The 18,330-nt window shown below is 39.7% G+C and overlaps 4 protein-coding genes and 1 pseudogene across 5 annotated transcripts; 2 read left to right on the top strand and 3 right to left on the bottom strand.

The window, feature by feature from the left end:
- Positions 1-2,445: 2,445 nt before the first annotated feature.
- Positions 2,446-4,153, top strand: LOC110420956 (CASP-like protein 4B1). Its single transcript, XM_021434389.1, has 3 exons — positions 2,446-2,803; positions 2,905-3,034; positions 3,534-4,153. The coding sequence occupies exons 1-3, from the start codon at positions 2,490-2,492 to the stop codon at positions 3,723-3,725; spliced, it is 636 nt and encodes a 211-aa protein (XP_021290064.1). The 5' UTR covers positions 2,446-2,489; the 3' UTR covers positions 3,726-4,153.
- Positions 4,154-4,343: 190 nt separating this feature from the next.
- On the top strand, positions 4,344-5,834 carry LOC110420957 (CASP-like protein 4B1). Its single transcript, XM_021434390.2, has 3 exons — positions 4,344-4,774; positions 4,878-5,013; positions 5,470-5,834. The coding sequence occupies exons 1-3, from the start codon at positions 4,506-4,508 to the stop codon at positions 5,659-5,661; spliced, it is 597 nt and encodes a 198-aa protein (XP_021290065.1). The 5' UTR covers positions 4,344-4,505; the 3' UTR covers positions 5,662-5,834.
- A 351-nt stretch (positions 5,835-6,185) lies between these two features.
- Positions 6,186-8,894, bottom strand: WRKY33 (WRKY DNA-binding protein 33). The gene is made up of 5 exons (XM_021434388.1): positions 8,500-8,894; positions 8,200-8,388; positions 7,123-7,730; positions 6,864-7,025; positions 6,186-6,771 (listed from the first exon to the last, which is right to left on the bottom strand). Exons 1-5 carry the CDS (start codon positions 8,836-8,838, stop codon positions 6,330-6,332), a joined length of 1,740 nt encoding a protein of 579 aa, XP_021290063.1. The 5' UTR covers positions 8,839-8,894; the 3' UTR covers positions 6,186-6,329.
- Positions 8,895-10,740: 1,846 nt separating this feature from the next.
- Positions 10,741-15,055, bottom strand: LOC110420954 (RNI-like superfamily protein). Of its 2 annotated transcripts, none has more exons than XM_021434386.1 (8): positions 13,976-15,055; positions 13,563-13,688; positions 13,017-13,121; positions 12,509-12,920; positions 12,297-12,426; positions 11,793-12,087; positions 11,454-11,705; positions 10,741-11,128 (listed from the first exon to the last, which is right to left on the bottom strand). In XM_021434386.1, exons 1-8 carry the CDS (start codon positions 14,618-14,620, stop codon positions 11,075-11,077), a joined length of 2,019 nt encoding a protein of 672 aa, XP_021290061.1. In that variant the 5' UTR covers positions 14,621-15,055; the 3' UTR covers positions 10,741-11,074. The 2 variants fall into 2 exon arrangements, with proteins under 2 accessions (XP_021290061.1, XP_021290062.1); XM_021434387.1 differs by having other exon boundaries at positions 12,509-12,902; positions 13,976-15,053.
- Positions 15,056-16,327: 1,272 nt separating this feature from the next.
- Positions 16,328-17,932, bottom strand: LOC110420633 (uncharacterized; annotated as a pseudogene).
- Between the last annotated feature and the right edge of the window lie 398 nt (positions 17,933-18,330).

Here is an 18,330-nt window from a genome sequence, read left to right as displayed (position 1 = left end):
TCTTCATTGCCATTTGTGCATGCAGTCAATCAGGTATCTGTCTCAGACTGTATTCTGATCTGTGTTTCCATTTCTCTTGAGGCGTGGGATCGTGTCTGGGATCTGGAAGGTATTGTTTATTTTATATATTTCAATATCTTTAATATTTCCTTGTTAAATTAATAATTTTAGTTAAAATTCAAACTCATTATATTTTTTCTTTTATGATAATGAATATTAGATGATAATGATGAGGACTTGGAAACATATTGCTGTCCAAGAAGACTCAATGTTTTTATTGCGGATGAAGATTGAGAAAAATATTAATTAATCTGAGTTATGAATATTTGATTATGTATTTATTGGTATGTTGATGGGATTGTAGTTTGTGTAATTGTATTAAAGATTAAAAATTTAAAATTTTATTTATGTTTGATGTAATGTATTTACTTATTTATATTTGGTGTAATTTATTTATTTGTTATATGTTTTTATTATTTAATTTATAAACTAAATCATAATATAGTTATATTTATTTTACTAAAATAATTTTTTTTTTGAAAAAAATGGGCTAACCCGGCCCAACCCGTGGGTTAGCAAAAGGTGGGTTGGGTTGAGGATTTTGTAGCCCATATAAAATATGGGCTGGCCCGTCCCAACCCATATTTTTTCAACCCACAAGGGCTAGGGCCGGGTTGGGCCGAGCCGGCCCATATTGACAGGTCTATCTATGAGTGTTGGCACATGTCCTAATTGAGGTTGATGAAGAATTTCGGGTTGATTTTAAATTTTAAAATTTATGTTTTTTAGGATTTACACCCTTACTACTCTTGGGTTATTTTTATATCTTTTGGTTTTACTTTACTTTAAGTGGGTCGGATCAGGTAATATTGCACGGGCCTTTTCCTAGTATATTTAATTTCGTGGACCATAAAATCATTTATCCTTTTCAATTATGGTGTCTAACATGTCTATGCCTAGTGTCAGCGAAAAAGCTCACATGGCTGGTGTTAGATGGAGAAACTAACTCATCGAAAAGATAATTGAGAACCAAATAGTAATCTATAGATAAACCTTGATTGTAGGTATAGTGTCAAATCCAAGGAAAGAAGAAGTTGTATGTGCAAAGATTGGATTTGCATTACCATTCGCCAATCAAACAGGATGGGAAACTTACGACGTAGATTTTGGCCGTTTTTCTAACTCGAAACTTCGGTAATAAAATGACATGAATAAAAGGGGGCTTTGTCGCTGTTATCCAGATGGATCGTACAGCTAAGGGCCTTCTTAAGGTTAGAATTGATTGGATCCCAGTAGAGAAATGGCCCCGGGCCTTGTAATTGTCCTGTCGGATGCCTGACAAAAAGTCTAAGGGGGGGACCCAGGATCACCTAAATGAGCCAACCTGCCTTTGACAGGTTAAAAAGAAAAATTCCGGACACGAGAGGGAAACTGTTAACAGAAATAAAAACCAAGGGTCCTTTTTCTTATTATAATCTGGTTTCAAGCTCAACATTGGGAGTTCCAGCAGGCACCAAGCCAGGGGCTGTTAGCTTTCCATGCAGGGGATGCACAGGCTTGCTCTATTCCCCGTCTTTAAGTTTAGATCTCCCAAGGCTGGGCCAGTTATTTTTTTCATTGTTTGGGTCCGTAAGGCCAGGCCTTATTGGGATTGGGATCCTGATGACCATGCTCCGTGAGAAAGAGGAATTGAGTCATTGACTTTTGGTTCAGTGGCTAATAACTGCCCATTGCCAATTTGATATAAAAAAAAAGTCTTCAAGTTTTATATTCATTTAATATGAATTAAACTTGTACTGTATGGATGTTTATATACGTTTTTCATAAAAAATAATTAGTTTATTTTTATTATAAAAAAACCAAGTCAAGAAACCCGTTCCGTAGTTCAACAACTGCCTCAGTGATATACAAAAGCGTAACATGCATGGTTTGCAAAATGAATTCGGAATGTATAAAAATTACCTTTACATCAAATATAAATTTTATTATAATTAAATCAATTGGAGAGTGTTCAATTACATATCAACCGAATCCGATGCCAACTTCAAGGCATATGCAATGTGGAATTATAATATTATATATTTATTAAAATTAAATAAATTTAATTATTGTTATATAAAAGGAAAACAAAAGAGTGTTTTGATAGTTAGTAGTTACCATAGATTGCATCGACATGCTGAGGTTGGTGCATGGGAAATTTATTTAAAAAGATTATTTGTGTTGTTCATTAAAAACAGAAAAAACGGTTTTGGTGGCATCGACAAGCTCATCTTCCAAACTTCCATTGGTTTCTCCTTCTGGCGTAACAGGTCGGACGAACCCTTTCTCGCCATGGCATAGTATATAAGAAATCCTGTTACTCGTGTCAAAATGTCGGAACATAATAGTCGGACTCAAAAAGACGGTGCATGTCTGAGTTCTCACTTAAACTCTAGCCACATTTCTCTCTTCTTTTTTCATCTCTCAATCCTCATTTTGTTTCGGTACCAATGGGTGATTCAAATGCTAAGGTTTCTAAATTCGACTCCCCAATGTCGAACCCCGATGAACCAACCCAGAATAATCACGCGGTATCGCCGGCGACACCCACGGCTACAGACGTGGAGAATCCTACACCGGGAGTGGAGTCTGGTGTCTCGACGATTACAAGGCGATGGAGAAGGGAGGATTTGTTGAAGAGAGGATCCCTGGTCGCTAGAGGACTGGCATTGTTGTTCTCTTTCCTTTCTTTCATAATCATGGCTAGCAACAAGCACGGTGATGAGGGAGATGGGGAAGATTTCAACAAGTACCAAGAATACAGGTAACCGTAAATCCAGTCATATGATATTAAAACGAAACAAGGATTGTTCAAAGATTGGAAATTAGAGTTCCATTTGATCTTGGGGTTGCTAAATTTTGCAGGTATTTGTTGGCAATTGCAATTTTGTCGTTTTTGTACACAGGAGGACAAGTGGTGAGACACGTCATCTGGACTGGGAAACAGATACTTGAACGACGTGACTCTGCAATGGTGGACTTTTTGGGTGATCAGGTTGGTTCTTCCAGAACTTTCGTCAACTTGTTTCTAATAAAAAATTTCTGTTTGGTCGCTACGAATCAATGGGAAAAACACTTTATTTGTCTTTAATAGAATTTTTAGAGAGTTGTGTACATTACTTGGTCAATCATAAGGAAGAAACAGAGGACTCTAGAAAAGTCTCTGTACGGCACGACAGGGAAAATATGATTTGATTTTCCTTTTCGAGCCTCCTTGCCATTGGGGGGCTGCTGACAGCTGAAACCAAATTGTCACGTGTCTTTAAAAGTTACAAGTACAATATCTTTCAACATGGCACGTCTGACTTGACAAGTTCCAATCTTTAACCAAAACTGCCGATGCCTTTGCGGCTTTGCCGACTGAGCAAGCAGCGAATTTCCAGCAATTGGGTGGAATGTTTGTTGCACAAGCTTGAATTCTGGTGTAATTGCAATATATTAAACAGTTAAAAAGTATGATTGGAACAAGGGTTTTGAAATATTTTAAGTTGCAGGTGATGGCATACCTGTTGATATCATCAGTATCTGCAGCGATTCCAGTTACAAACCAGATGAGAGAGGGGCTGGACAACATTTTTACAGACTCCTCAGCTGCGGCTATTAGCATGTCTTTCCTGGCGTTTCTATCACTGGCACTGTCAGCCATGGTTTCGGGCCATAAACTTTCAACCCAATCTTACATCTAATTTATAGCTTTTCAGCTTTTTTCCTTTTGTAATCTTCTTCCACTTCCTCCATTAAGTGATTCTTCGGGTATTTTATATGTCATCCATTTGTCCTGTCCTGTATTTGACTCCTACAATCTGCTACACAGTTTTAAGTGAGGCATTGTTTATCAGGCCTCAAAACAAATGAACGAATGCACTAATTCTGTGTATGAGTTTCGAAATCTGCAGATCCCAAGTAACTATGTAGATATACAATCAAAATAAGCAAAGCTAATTGATAAACATTCTACCTTGTTGATGTCCAACTAACTTGGCGTTTTTAAGAAAACAAGCATTGCCTTAACCATTGAATTGAACCCAATGCCAATGACAGTTTGCAGAACAAATTTAATATGTCCTTTGATATGTACTTGTTTCTCGAAATGACCAAACATAATTTAAGATAAATAGATAGTTTCGAGTTGTTAGAACAGAAAAAGAAGAGGATATCCTCAAACTTCAATTGGTTCTGGCATAACAGATTGGTCGAATCCTTTCTCCCCACGTCATAGTATGTACAAGAAATCCTGCCACACGTGTCAGAATTTCGAAACATAAGGGTCGTACTTGAAAGACTTCCCTTGAAAGACAGGACAAGGCTGAGTTGTCAGTTGCGGGAAACAACGTTTCTCAAACCCCAGTTCGTTTCTGTTCCGCGAAAAGTCTCCACATTTCTCTGTTCTTCTTTGATCTTTCTCGTTCATTTTGTTTTTTGGTAGCAGTGATTCAAAGCCTTAGATTTCTAAATTTGATTCCCACATGTCGAATCCCGATGAACCGACCATGAATAATCACGCGGGATCTCCGGTTCCCGCGGCTACACCCAGTGCCGACGTGGAGAATCCGACACCGGGAGCAGGGTTCGGTGTCTCGGCGATTACCAGGCGATGGAAAAGGGAGGATTTGTTGAATAGGGGATCCCTGGTGGCTAGAGGATTGGCTTTGCTGTTCTCTTTGCTTTCTTTCATAATCATGGCTAGCAACAGGCACGGTGGTTGGAAAAATTTCGACAACTATGAAGAGTACAGGTGATTGAAAATCCAATCTTATCAATCGAAACGAAACATGCGGTTTTTCCAAAGATTCGAAATTAGAGTTTAATTTGATTTTGGGGTTGTTTCCTTTTTGCAGGTATTTGTTGGCAATTGCAATTCTGTCGACTTTGTACACAGGAGTACAAGCGTTGAGACACGTACATGAGATCTCGACAGGGAAACAGATATTTGAGCGACGTATCTCTGCCATGGTGGACTTTCTGGGTGATCAGGTTGGTTTTCCCAGAACTTTCATCAACCTTATTTTAATAATAAAAAATTGTGTTTGTTTGCCAAGAATCAACGGGAAAAAACTAGATTTGTTTCAATCGAACTTTTAGAAAGTTTGTGTACATTAGACTTGGTCAAAGCAGCGAATATGGTGCTCCGGTTTGGGATGAAAGAATAAGATTAACCATAAGGAAGAAACAGAGGAGTCTAGAAAAGACTCTGTACGGCATGACATGGAAACTAGGATTGATTGTGACCTTTCGAAAGCCTCTTGCTTTCAATCTGGCACGCGTTCCTAAAATTTGCAGGTACAGTATAAGTCAATATGGCACGTCTGATTTGAAAAGTTCCAACTAAGCAAGAAGGAAAAATTTCCATTGCACGAGCTTTAATTCTGCGTAATTGTATATACCCAAAAATTAAAAAAGCATGATTGGAAAAAGGGTTTTGAATTGCAGGTGGTGGCATATCTGTTGATATCATCAGCATCTGCGGCAATTCCAATGACAAACAGGATGAGAGAAGGGCAGGACAACATTTTCACAGACTCCTCAGCTTCGGCTATCAGCATGTCTATCTTTGCGTTTCTATCACTGGCACTGTCAGCCATGGTTTCAGGCTATAAACTTTCAACCCAATCTTACATCTGATTATGACTTTTAGCTTCTTCTTTTCATAATCTTTTCCCACATTCTCCCTTGAGTGATTCTTTGTGTATTTATCATTCATTTGTCATTTATGTCATATTTAACGTGTAAATTCTGTGCGTATGGTTTGATTGTTTCAAAGTCAATAGTGAAAATGCCTCTTCCTGTTGCTTAAAGTTCTTCAAAGCAATGATTGTGGCTTGAAATGTGCATGATCATATAGAAACGTAACTTGACGGTTGGAAGCTAGAGCATGACGGTCAATAGAAAATCTTCTCCGTCATACTGAGCAAACAGCGGAGTTGCAAAACAGGGTAAAAAGGAAAGATTCGCGTGGCAATTAATTAGAGGGGAAGAGGGAAAGAAAGAGTTGTGAGGGGAGGACTACCAGAATTTCACAATGTAAATCGTGTCTTAAGTTGAGGAAATTCTTTATTTAACACTGAAATCCATTTTCTACTTGCTACTCCTACAATCTGCTTCAAAGTTTTGAAGTGAGGCATTGTCTTCTACCAGGCCCCAAAACAAATGAATAAATGCACTAATTCTGTGTATCAGTTATAAAACCTACAGAACCAAAGTAACTGTATAGTTATACAATCAAAACAAGCAAAAGCTAATTGATAAACATCTGCTTTGTTGATGTGTTCCTAAAGTTAGTTGTTTCACTTTCAAGAAAGGAATCCATCAAAAAACGAATCATCCTCGGGTTCGTCCTTAGCTCTAGCAAATGCCCCTTCTGAGAATTGTGCTTGGCTCATGTAGGAGCCAATGGCCTTTCCAAATCCCGAGAATCCATAACCACCTTGGTTCTGCAGCATTTCCAAGGTAACTGGAGGTTGACTTCCTGATGTTGGCAATCTTGTCTGAAGGGAGTTTGGGTAACTTGTGTTGCTAGCCTGACCGGGGACCGCAGAAGGCCTTATAGGCATGGGAGCATTGCTGTTGTTTGTAGTGGAAGCTCTGTTTATTGCGTAGCCGCTCCCACGTGCTGCTGGAACATCATGGTTGTGTTTCCCTTCGTAAGTTGTGATCACGGCCCTCAAATCATGGGATGCTCGCTCAACATGTTTTCTCACCGGACAGCCAATTGTTGTACATTTGTAGTAGCTCCTGTAGAGTGGATAACAGAACAATTTCAGTTTAAGTTGAATAAATCTCTAAGCATCTTCATCTCCCTGAACAATTAGGTGAAGGGTAATCACCTTGGATTGGGATTTCCTTTTACTACTTTCTGTCCATATTTCCTCCATCTATACCCGTCATCAAGAATGTCGATATCACTTGTTGTTTGCACCACTATTCTAGGCTCTCTCACCGTTCTGCTACCAGAACCTATGATACCCTCATTCTCATTTTCACCTTTCCTGCAAAAGAGAAAATTACATGATTAGAAAAACAGTTATTCTTCCACCATAAAAGTATAAGCAAGGCCATTAGCAAATCTGTTTTTGCTAGGCTTACCATCTTTTGGCATCGGGTTCATTTTCATTGTCATCACCACCTGGATTACTTATTGGTGAAGCTTGGTCAAACTCATCCTCCCCTATGGAACCTGAAGTATCCTCGTGCACGAGAAAGGAGTCTGTTCGCTCGTTCCCTAATGTACCACCTGATTGATCCGATATTTCCGAGTTGGTGCATGCAGAATGAGATGATGACCTTCTTGTAGACTGAGGCTTGGGGTGGTTATGGCTTCCCTTATAAACTATTTCAGTTATCTGTCCATCCAAAGATCTTTCCACCTTCTTCTTTGTGGGGCAGTTGGGATATGTGCACTTGTAATAACTGCGTGGGTTCTCACTTCCTTTCACTTGTTTTTGCCCGTATTTTCTCCAATTGTATCCATCTTGCACCTTTCTGTTCTCCCTGGGGTACTGAGTCGATTGATTGTATTGGCTGTAAGCAGCTGGTTGGGAATCCGTATTGCTTTGTTGCATAGTCGTTTGTAATGGTGCCATTTCCGAGGAGAAGTTCTGCATCGGAGCAAATTCTGATTTTACTCCAGCAGCCTTCTCCACGGGCAATCCAGGTTGCTTCATGGGCTCACTGAAATTCCAAGTCGATTGTTCCTGTTCATGTAGCACAAGATTAGACCAAAACTTGAGGATGAGAACAAACAAAAATGATATCCATGGAAACAAACTAAATTAAAACATTCTGTTTAACCAAGTCCCTAAGGAGCTGATCCTGTCCAACCAGACTGAAACCATCAGTCGTTGTTCCAAATTCCAACTTAGCAGCAACAAAATTACTATCATTTGGGAAATGATGTCTAAAAAAAACAGCAGTTCAACATTAAACTTTGAATCTCGAAATTGGTTTTTGTTTCTGTTTCCCTACTTTAGGATACGTATCATTTATGGAAAAGCATGCTGCTGCTTTCTTGATTCTCGTAAAAATCTTATTGTTTTTGTTGCTTTTGGTACCTTACAAACCGACAAAACATCTCAAAAGGCCAAGGGTATTTTTATATTTTCCAAACACGACAAAAAAAAATCTGCGGCAATCCCAAGAGAACTGATTGAAATTAAAGCTTACCACCGAAACAATGTTTGAAGAAGATTGAAAGGTGGATGATGAAGTCGAGGAAGGCCTTGGCTGGGGTTGAAAAGAGAAATCAAAGAAGTTGTTGTGTTCCCCCTTGATTCCTTGTTGATTGTCATTAGAATTACTCCTCCAGTTTAAGGTTTGACTAGCAAAAGCCCCTGTTGTCGGAGAAGGGAAAATCTATAGAAACCCAACGGAAGAAGAGAAGAAAATGATCCATTAGTATCGGCAGTATCTATGAAAACAGTATGTTCAATTAATTGTTTAGAGAGAAGAAATTAAGAAACTCACACTAGAAGTGGAGAAGAGAACAGGTGAGCCCAAGAAATCAGTAGGGCTAAAAGCTGCAGGAGGTGTAGCCAAGTAAGAAGAAGGAGAAACAGGAGCTGGAGAGATGGGCAGTGAAGAGGGAGCAAGTGACTTGAACTTTGGGATTTCAATGCCAAATTTATCAGTTGCCTGATGGTCAGAAAGTCCCCAGCTGGTCATCGAAGTGCTTCTGTTTTGGTTAATGTTGTCCATCATGAAAGAGGAGGAAGCAGCCATGGGGTTTGAGCTGGAGAAATGGAAGGCTGCTTGGGAATTTATAGAAGAAGTATTGGAAGTGTTGGTTCCTGAAGAAGAAGCCATAAAAAGAGAGAGCAGGGGAGGAGGACAGGTGAGGGGGAAAGATGTTTTTTCATGGTGAGTGATGAGTCTTTTGCATTAAGGTCTTCCTCCTCCATGTTTCTTCTGGGAAGCCAAAAGCAAGTTTGACCGTGGAAAAATAATTCCCGGTCAAAGCTTGTGGCTTTGACTGGACTAGCCATATTAATCACACATGAGTGGCGGCTGACGAGCTGCGCTGATTGAAAATCCAACAGACACCCTTTGCTTGACATCTGTCCCCTGCTCGAATCCACTGATTTTGTTCTACGGATTAATGATTCCAAGGTTGCTCATGTCTTACTACTAACATCTGGGAAACCTTTTCACTGTTAAACAAATAAATGTAAAATTATTCCAACAAAAGAACATGAAAAAAGAAAGTAACATCCCGTGTCGTTTAGCACAAGTAGCTTGAAAAGCAATGGGCTATAAGCTTTTGCCGCGGGAGAAGGCAAAGCCTTGGGACATTGTCAAGCTAAGCCGAGGTTCATTAACCAATGAACTGGTCTTCTCTTTGTAGCATCCTTGTAATTTTGACCAGTCCTGACGTTGACATCTGCATTTCCTAATGACCCTTTAATTTTGCTAAATACAAAAACACACATGAAATTGCATGGTGTAATGGTATCAGGCGGCCTGGGCTTTTGCCTTATCAGCTTTGTCAAGATGCTTTCTTATTTTGCTGATACATGACCCCCGGTGGCCAGAACATCCCAGTCAGGCCACCTGAACCGTAGCTCCAGTGGCCTTCTTTCAGGGAAAATAGCACTTCACCGTTTCTGTTGCATTGGGTCACTGTTCATTTTGAGAATTTGACCATATCAATTTCTCTTTGTTATGTAGCAGCATAATTTTGCTTGACTCCGTCAACTATATATAAGAAAGCCCATTTTTTTATACAAAGGAAAGCTTTGTTTTTTTCATTGTTTTTGGATAATCATGTTAAACTTCAAAGAAACCTTTTTGGTTAAACGCTTAAGCTCAATTCTTAATAGAATACTGTTCCAAGCTTTTGTTTTCTGGTGATGTAATCTCATTGCCACCTGTTCTATAGAAATAGAAGCTTTCTGACCACAATGACTGGGTACAAAGTTCAAAATGGGGATGATGTTCCGAGGCACCCCTTTTAGGAAGCCGAACTGTGATCTCAGAGTCTGATTCTGTTGTAACAAAACCAATGCTCCATGCACCATGCTAGCTAGTTGAACTCCAGTTTACATCGATGCTCCCCACGATCCAATTCCCTACTCCACTCTTTGGGTTGTGACTCATCAACGCCTGCTTTATTGTTACCTTGAGACTAGCATTTAGTTTCTAGTAATTGAACCAACCCCACTGGGATTAATTACCCGATTGAGAAAGAACTCTTTGTGAATCACTCTGGATGTACTCTATTCTTCCCCATCTGCTGCTATTTTCTCTGATTATATCTAGGAACCAACGTTTCTTCATTAACAATGACGCCCTTCTTCCTCCATTTCAAAAGAAACCAGCAAATAGTGGTGAACACCACTCTCCTAGTCGAGCATCATACCAGATTCTTCCATACAAATTAATATTTTAAGAACATGCTCTTAATTCCACGCCTCCCCCTTTTTTAATTATTATTCTTATAATTTTTAAAGATTGCAGATCACATTTGACTCAGTCCATTGACGACCAATTTCAATTATAATGCAAAAACATGCATAACCTTTTTCCATGACCCCGTCAACTATAGCCTCCAATTTCTGTACCAGAAGCCAAACGCAATGCACTTACATTTTGGTTAAAACCAGCTCCTTGCTTGATCTAATCCACCATTCTGCCAACATGGTGCCGCATAAATCCTCATTAAGTGTCGTCTGATTCTAATGACAGTGAAGCATCCATAAAATGATCACATACATCAAGCAAACTTGGGACTAACAAACATAAATACACATTCTCCAATTCTATCAAAAGTTTCACGTACACGCAACTATGCGAGGCGTAGAGCCATAAAGCTTGATTATTTTGACATCCAAGGCTAACAGTGTGACATTCCAATCCACATATGGCATCTGAAGAAACTTAGCCTAACTTTTTCATTTTGTTGGCAAGAGCTGTTGTCTCACCTGGAGGCTAATACTTTGTCAACAACCCAATATCTTACTGATTCCGCTGAGTTCACTGCTAGAATCTGCACTTGACAATAATAGCTGCTAACTCCTCTGACCTACAAGATCTTCAAGAATCTCTATGGCATTGGATCTTCCAACTGTAATTTCCAACACTTGGGATCTAATTCCACCTGTCAAATGCATAAATGAATCGCTTAGTCAATAGGAGAATAATTATTGAAACCTAGTTTCTGACTTGGTGTATGCATTTAGTTCCTTGCAAGATTGTCAAAGTCCCTCCCAAAACCAAGACAAACATACAGTTGCTCATAACCATCTTGCAACTTCTTCTATACGTACATAGACTACTTTCCAATTGAAATTCCAAAAATATGTGTGCATTACATTTGAAATATATTGCAACTACATCTGTATGTTCAATGACATTTGAAATGTATCATGCTTGACAAGACACTTTCGTTATGATAAATTTTGTAACAAAATCATACACCTTACCTGAAGCACTTTATCTCTCCACTGAAACATACAACCACGTGCTTCCAAATGTTCAAAAAGTCGATGGGGTAATAGCCATCTAAAAGCTGCCTGAAGCTTCACTTTTCTTAACCCTCCACAGGCCAGTAAGGCAGCTGCCAATCCACTGGGGGTCAAGCCCTTTAAGTGCAAGATGGTTATGTTCTGTAAGCAGCTGATGCTGGCCAGTGATAACAGTCCTACATCCGTAACTGAGCTATGGGACAAGTTAATCTGCAGAGAAAAGAATAAATCAGATTTGGCATTATGTCTACTTTTCTTTTGCGTGCAAAGTTCCCAGCAAAGGAGAGGGTAGCATACTTGTCTGAGGTTTTGAGAAAAATGAGCAAGTGGAAGCATTCCAGCATCATCAACGTTATGACACTTCTTTATGTCTAGCTTAGAAAGTTCCTTGCACCCCACAGCAATGGCTGTTAGTCCTAAAGATGTAATCAGTGAACACCCTCGACTTTCAAACGTTTTTAACCATGAGCACTTTGATAAAGATAGCAAGGAACGATCTGTAATATCTTTACAGTAGGCTATATTAATCATTTCAAGGCCAGGGCATCCTTGTGCAATTGCTAAAATGCCCAAATCTGTTATTTCTGCACACCTGTAAACAGCAGCCATGTTCAGATAATCATGAATTGTTGCCTTCATTGCATCAATGACAAATCAGTTCAGAAATAAACTGCAAAGAAATAAGCTTGTGACGAAACCAAATCTAAGACCAAAAGATATAAGAGAGGTTACCCCTAATAGACTAAAGGAGAAAGTATAAAAGGGACCAAAAGAACCCTTAATGGTGCTCAAATAGCTAACCTGTACAGATCAAGCTCTATAAGTTTTGAGCAGCCCCTGCCAATATGGATGAGTCCCTCATCAGTTATATTAAGGCAAATTCCTAGCTTCAAGTTGGATAGTTTGGAACATCTGGAGATGGACTTAAGGCCTGTAAAGAGAAGAGACTGTAAGTGCATCAAATAATGCCATAGTTCAAACCATAGTAGCAAAAAGAAAAAGAAGAAAAAAACCTTGATCGTCAATTTCGTTATCTGTAAGGTCAAGCTCTTCAAGCAAATGGCACCGCTGTCCAATCAAACCAAAGGCTTCTCTAGAAACCAGAGTGCATGACTCCATCCTGAGAGAAGTAAGAAAGTTGCACGAATTTGTGATGTGGGCAACAGAAACATTGGTTATCTTGCGGCAACATGTAATGTCTAGCTTCCTTAAGTCTTTGTGTTTTGTTACAACTGATGAGAGGCCTTCATCTGTCACTCCTAAACATTTACTTAAGCTCAGCTCCCTTAGGGACAGACACCAATTTCCAATGGTTTTCAACCCATCATAGGTAATCAGACAACCATCCAATTTAACTGATTGCAACAGGGAAAGCTTCTCCAAACAATCAGCAAGGGAAGAAGTTACCTGCAGCATCACCAAATGCTACATTATAACTACAAAGGAGGATCATAAAAGCTTTTCAAATATATAACAGGAACCTGTTAGGAGAGAACGAGATAACAATATAGAAAGACTTACTGGAGAACCATGGGCTAATGTGAGTTGCTGCAGACCTTCAGCACCGCTTATTAGGGAAGACAAGCCACTGTCAGTGATATTCTGACAAGTCGACACATCAAGACTCTGATAAAGGACATGTAAATTGATTTTTGTCAATTAAACTATTCAATGAGAACATAAACAAGAACAAAAACAAACTTTTGATCAATAAGATATAGTGCCTTCAGGATCCTGTGTAGGTACGATGACCAGATTATAAGGTCCCATTGTGCACGACAAATTTAGTAAAGAAACCATAAAATTTAGCACCTCACTCATGCACCGCAAAAGAATAAAAGATGCAGGAATCCTATAAACAATATCAGACTTCTCTCAAACCCCGTTTCGACATGACAATAAGTATAGATTATGCGAATGATAACTGCGCCCCAGGGTTGAAAAGAAGGAACAATTTTCCCTGGCCTCAGATATGACAAATGTAACAGTGAAACCAAAAGTGTTTAAGGAAAAACCTACACAATAAGTGGAAACCCTAAAATAAACCAACTTTCCACAAGAATATACCTTTAATGACTTGCATCCGTGTTTGAGGACTGCAAGGCTGTCATCGTCGATACCAAAGCATCCTTCCATGACCAAATCTTCTAGATGTTGCAATTTCAAGACAGACGATAAACATTTATTTGTAATCTGCACAACGTTAAAGCAGTCAATAAAAAAAATATATCTTTCTTTATAATTTCCAACGAAAAGTACTTGTTCAGCATTTAAGACAGTAGTATAAGATACGAGATGCAAACAGTTAAGAAAAGAAGAAAATTTGAAGGCTAGACAAGAATTAATAACAAGCCAGTAATCAAATCCAAGAACAGAGAAAAAGTCTTGAGCTTGACAAACAATCCCATGTAACAGCGAAAAAAACAGAACCATAAAAGGAAAATGAAAGAGGAACATACACGAAACAAAAAGGGACTTACAGGCAAGTAAGAGAGATCCAAGTAAACAATTTGCTTGCACTTAACAGCAATCAAACCAACACCCAAATCACCAACCCCCAAGCACCATTTCAAGCAAACGAACCTCAACTTTCTGCATCCAACTGCGACACATCCCACGCCCAAATCCGTGATCGACTTACACCTGGCTAGCCACAGCTTTTCCAAATTCTTAGCCTCAGCAACAGCTGCCATAGCGGAATCTTTCAATTCTGTCCCGTTGGACAAATCAATCTCCACGAGGTTCTTACAATTCAGAGCCAAACCCAACAACCCGGAAGTCGAAAACAGACGACTTCTTGAGAAATCAACGGAACGAAGATCAGAGGTGCATGCATTGGATATAATGGAGAGAGAGGTGTCGGTGACACGAGAGCAGAGGGTGAGATCGAGATGGGTGATATTGGGGTAGCGGCAAAGGATTGCTGGGAGGTGTTCTTGCCGGAGAGGCTTCAAGGTCCTCCGGTGCTTGGCTTCTGTAGCGTAGAAGGACTTGCAAACTAAAGAGAAGGACTTTTTGTCAAGCGGGTTCCGGTTTAGGAGGTCGAGGATCATGAAAATGATCTCTTCAGAGAGCAGATCAAAGGGGTTGAAGCCTCCAAAGCACTCTTTCTTTTGCTTGCTCATAGTTGTTCTGAAAGGTTAGAGCTTGGGAGATAGAACTGCGTTTGCGTTTGTGTGTGTCTGGTTTTGGGTGATCTCTTGTTTGAGGCGGAGCCGTATCCGTTGATAGAAAAACACAAGACAAAAGTAGAGAAAGCGGCACACTGATGAAGAAGAAAGAATGTTTTAAATTACGGTTATAGCCTTGTGCGACTGTCCCCTACCCTTGGCTTTCATCACGTATGATTTTTTCTCTCTCTCTTCATTCCGTAAAGGGGAGGGGCATGCTGGTCAGTAGGAAGAGCAACGACGGTTCCGTACGGCAAAAGGACGGGGTGAGGACAAGAAGAGTTGACGAGGGCAACACGGTCATTAGAAAAGTCATTGTCTTTTATCGCAAAGCAGAACTCATTTGGTGGAAGAAGTATGTGAGGAAGGACAGATTCAAGTGCGGAAGGTACGAGCAGCAACTTTGACCCCACCAGCCGTTGAGAGTGTAGATCAAGTTTCTTGAATAAATAAATAAATAAATAAGAATTGCCTGCCAAATATACCTGTTAGATGGGAGAATGCTTACTTGGTTCGAATCTAGCTCCATCTGGTGCTTTTCATGATAAAAGAGATTAGGGTTCAAGTTAACGAATGCGTTAGGTTTATCCTGTTAGCATAGCATTTATCAGGAATTTCAAAAAATATATATATAATATCAAGTAGGAGAAAGTGCTATTTATAAATCCATGTTAAGTAATAAAAAATGTTATTTATAAAGTCGAGCATTGATATAAAATTGGTAACGCTGAAAAGAATAATGAAGAATGGGAATTCAAAGGCCATTTGTGGTAGTGGTACAAGTCACAAGGATGCTAAAAATATATAGGGGATATTCGCCGTACCTGTAAGTGGACAGGCATAGTACCAGCCTTACTCAGATAAGAACGGAGGGGAGTCAAAAAAAGTTTTTGAGGAATTTGGCCAGGAAGGGCGTGACTCGTACCGGGTCTTTCTCATTTTTCTCCTTTTCTCCTTTTCTCGTGGCTCCAAAATGCCCTTGACTGGTGGGGGTGCCTCTTTTCCTTTGAAATGACTTTATTGCCTACAATCCATTGCTTTTTATATTTCTCTTTTTCTTTTCTGGTGGAGGCACCTGGGTACTTGGACTAGTCCTTTTGGACGGCGTTTGTTTGTACCCCTTTCTTTTTCTGGTAGTGCTCAACCGTGTCGAGAATCAGGATGACCGAAGCAAAGATCCTCTTGCTTTAGCCATTGGAGTCTTCAATCTCAATGATGACTTGACTCCAGCAATGTCACCCTGTAAATCTGAATAAATTTCTTACTTTTCTTGGAAAAAAGAAAAAAGATGCAAACAAACCTTGGGTCATGTTCAAGCTTTGAATATGTCCATTTTGTTTGTCAAAATGTAAAATCTTCAGACAAATGTATGGCCATATTTTCATTTTTCCCATGGCCAATACCTTTGTGCCTGATATGTTCACGCACCTGATTTATTTGTCATGAAAAGCAAAGATTCTGGACATGCTTAATTGCCCACTTTATACAAGAACTTTTTTTATTTCATTTGGGGAGGAGTGGTACTGGGGACTGTCCTTGAGATTTCAAGAATATATTGTCCAATTCTTCTGTTCAGATAATTATAAGATATCTTTGCATTCATTCAGTCGTAAAACCAAAAGCTAAATATACCCCATGTGCTTTGGATTACAAAATTCATGCTTAGTCAAGTTGTTTTGTCCAGTCCAAAGGTTCCCAGTGGCGACTAAAACTTGCGACAGCCTGCTTTTGTTCCTCCACAGATTGATGCATCCTGCGACGATACACGTCCTCCTCGGGCAATTGTAGCATGCCTCTAATCACATTAAGACCACAGAGCAAGCTCTTGAATTGCTTTTCATCATCAATTGCATGAACAAATCCCCTGTTTAGACCGAATTCAACGTGCAAGTATGGGAAGTTTTTGGGAATCGAACCACACAATCCCTTCTCACTTGTGTCAATCAGCTTCTTTGCATTGTGCTGGCGCCACTAATCTTCAGCTTCATCAATTGCCTTTTTAAAATACACAGGCGCCTGCTTTGCAACTTCCCGTGGCAAAGGAATACATTCAATCAAACAATGAAGACGCTGTTGCCCCAAGCCCATCACCGTTTAAAAGAACACCACCTCTTTATCTTGCTCACCAAACATCATAGTTAAGCATTTCTTGAAGCATGAATTTCATCCCACACGTAGTTGTCAATTGTTCTTGTGGCTGACTCATGCTGCGTTGGTAAGATGCAGCAGTGACCTGGCACAAATGGCTGCCGTTGTGGCAACATCAAGTAAAATTTGCTGTAGCAACGACAAGATGTTTTGGTCTGTTTGGGTTGTCAGAGCACAAAATGAGGCGCTCTTGCTGAGTCAATATACGCCTTGACAAATCATTGTTCCCACCCGTCTTTCGAGACTTTCTGCTTGGACCATCTTCATCATCTGCCTGACCAGAAACACTATATAGTTTGTTGTGCATTATTCTACGAGCTAGATGCTTGTCAGTATCATCATCATCCTTCCTTTTTCTCATCGAGACATGATGAACAACAAAATCTGCTTGTTCTGCTTCTCACTTGCATGATCTCCAGTTCTCTGCTGTGCTTTCATGCCCTCAACTACCAGCAGAAGTTTCTCAGCTTCCTCATGCTTTCCCTTCATTCGAAGCTGCAAAGCCTTAGTCGCCAATTGGTTTGTGCTCAAAGTCTCCTTACGAGCTTCACTCGGTTTATATGCGCCTGAGTCCACATGTACCAGTCTCCGTGTCCTGCTTGCGAAGAAATTCCTGCATAAAGTTTCCATCATTGGCAAACTTACTTGCAGCATTTTTAGCAGGAGTATTTTGGCGTGTTGTCTTTTTCCCCATGATAATAAATCAAGGACTTCTGGGGCCCTCAAGTCAGAATGTCCAAGAGATACATCCTGCAAATAATCTGGAGCAGTGTTCTTCCTAGAATCTCTTCCGCTTTCATTGTCTGCTACTTTTTCTTTCTCCTCATCTTGCCCTTGCTTTCCATTTCTTATGGCATGCTAGGCCAGCATATCAAGAGAACCCCAGCGTCCTTGTCCAGCAGCTTGCTCTTCTGCACGCTTCAAAGCTTTAAGTCTCCAACTAGCACCGCCATCTTCCACAAGTGAAGAAGATATAAGTCGGTCCGCACCAACTCTTTTTTCCTCTGGATAAACAGTCCCATTATCTTTTTGATATGAATTCAACTCTCTGGGATTCACCTTCTTTATCTGATTTACATTGATGCCTGATGTAATGCTCGAATTTGTTCTGTTTCTCATTTGATGAAGAAATTTGAGGCGGGTTTTGAGAGAAAAGAGAGGAGAGAGAGAGAGAGTTGTGTTTTGGCCGTCGTTTTTGAGCTGTGTTGCTCAGAAAGGAAGAGTTATCTATTGAAACAATTAATTAACGGCATTATAATAATCTTGAATTATAGCTTGATTAGGATATTTAATTTTAGGCAAACTAGTATTTCTTTTTGAGTAAGTTTTGTATTTCTAGTTAGATTAGAATATCAAATCCTTATTAGTGTAGGAAAAGATTATTGTAAAGAACTGAATTGAATTGACAGCCAATTTTCTTCATCATCATGCCCAGAGGCGGAGGGGAGGGGGCTAGTCGGGGCCCCCGCCCCTCCCAATATTTTTAAAACTTTTATAATTTATTTTTTTTAAAACGT

The sequence above is a fragment of the Theobroma umbraticum genome, unplaced genomic scaffold, assembly GCF_002168275.2.
Source record: "Theobroma umbraticum cultivar Fairchild unplaced genomic scaffold, ASM216827v3 scaffold_86.0, whole genome shotgun sequence".
In the NCBI taxonomy this organism is placed as follows: Eukaryota; Viridiplantae; Streptophyta; class Magnoliopsida; order Malvales; family Malvaceae; genus Theobroma; species Theobroma umbraticum.
Note: the sequence above shows the minus strand (reverse complement) of the source record. Positions and strands in the feature narration are given on the sequence as shown.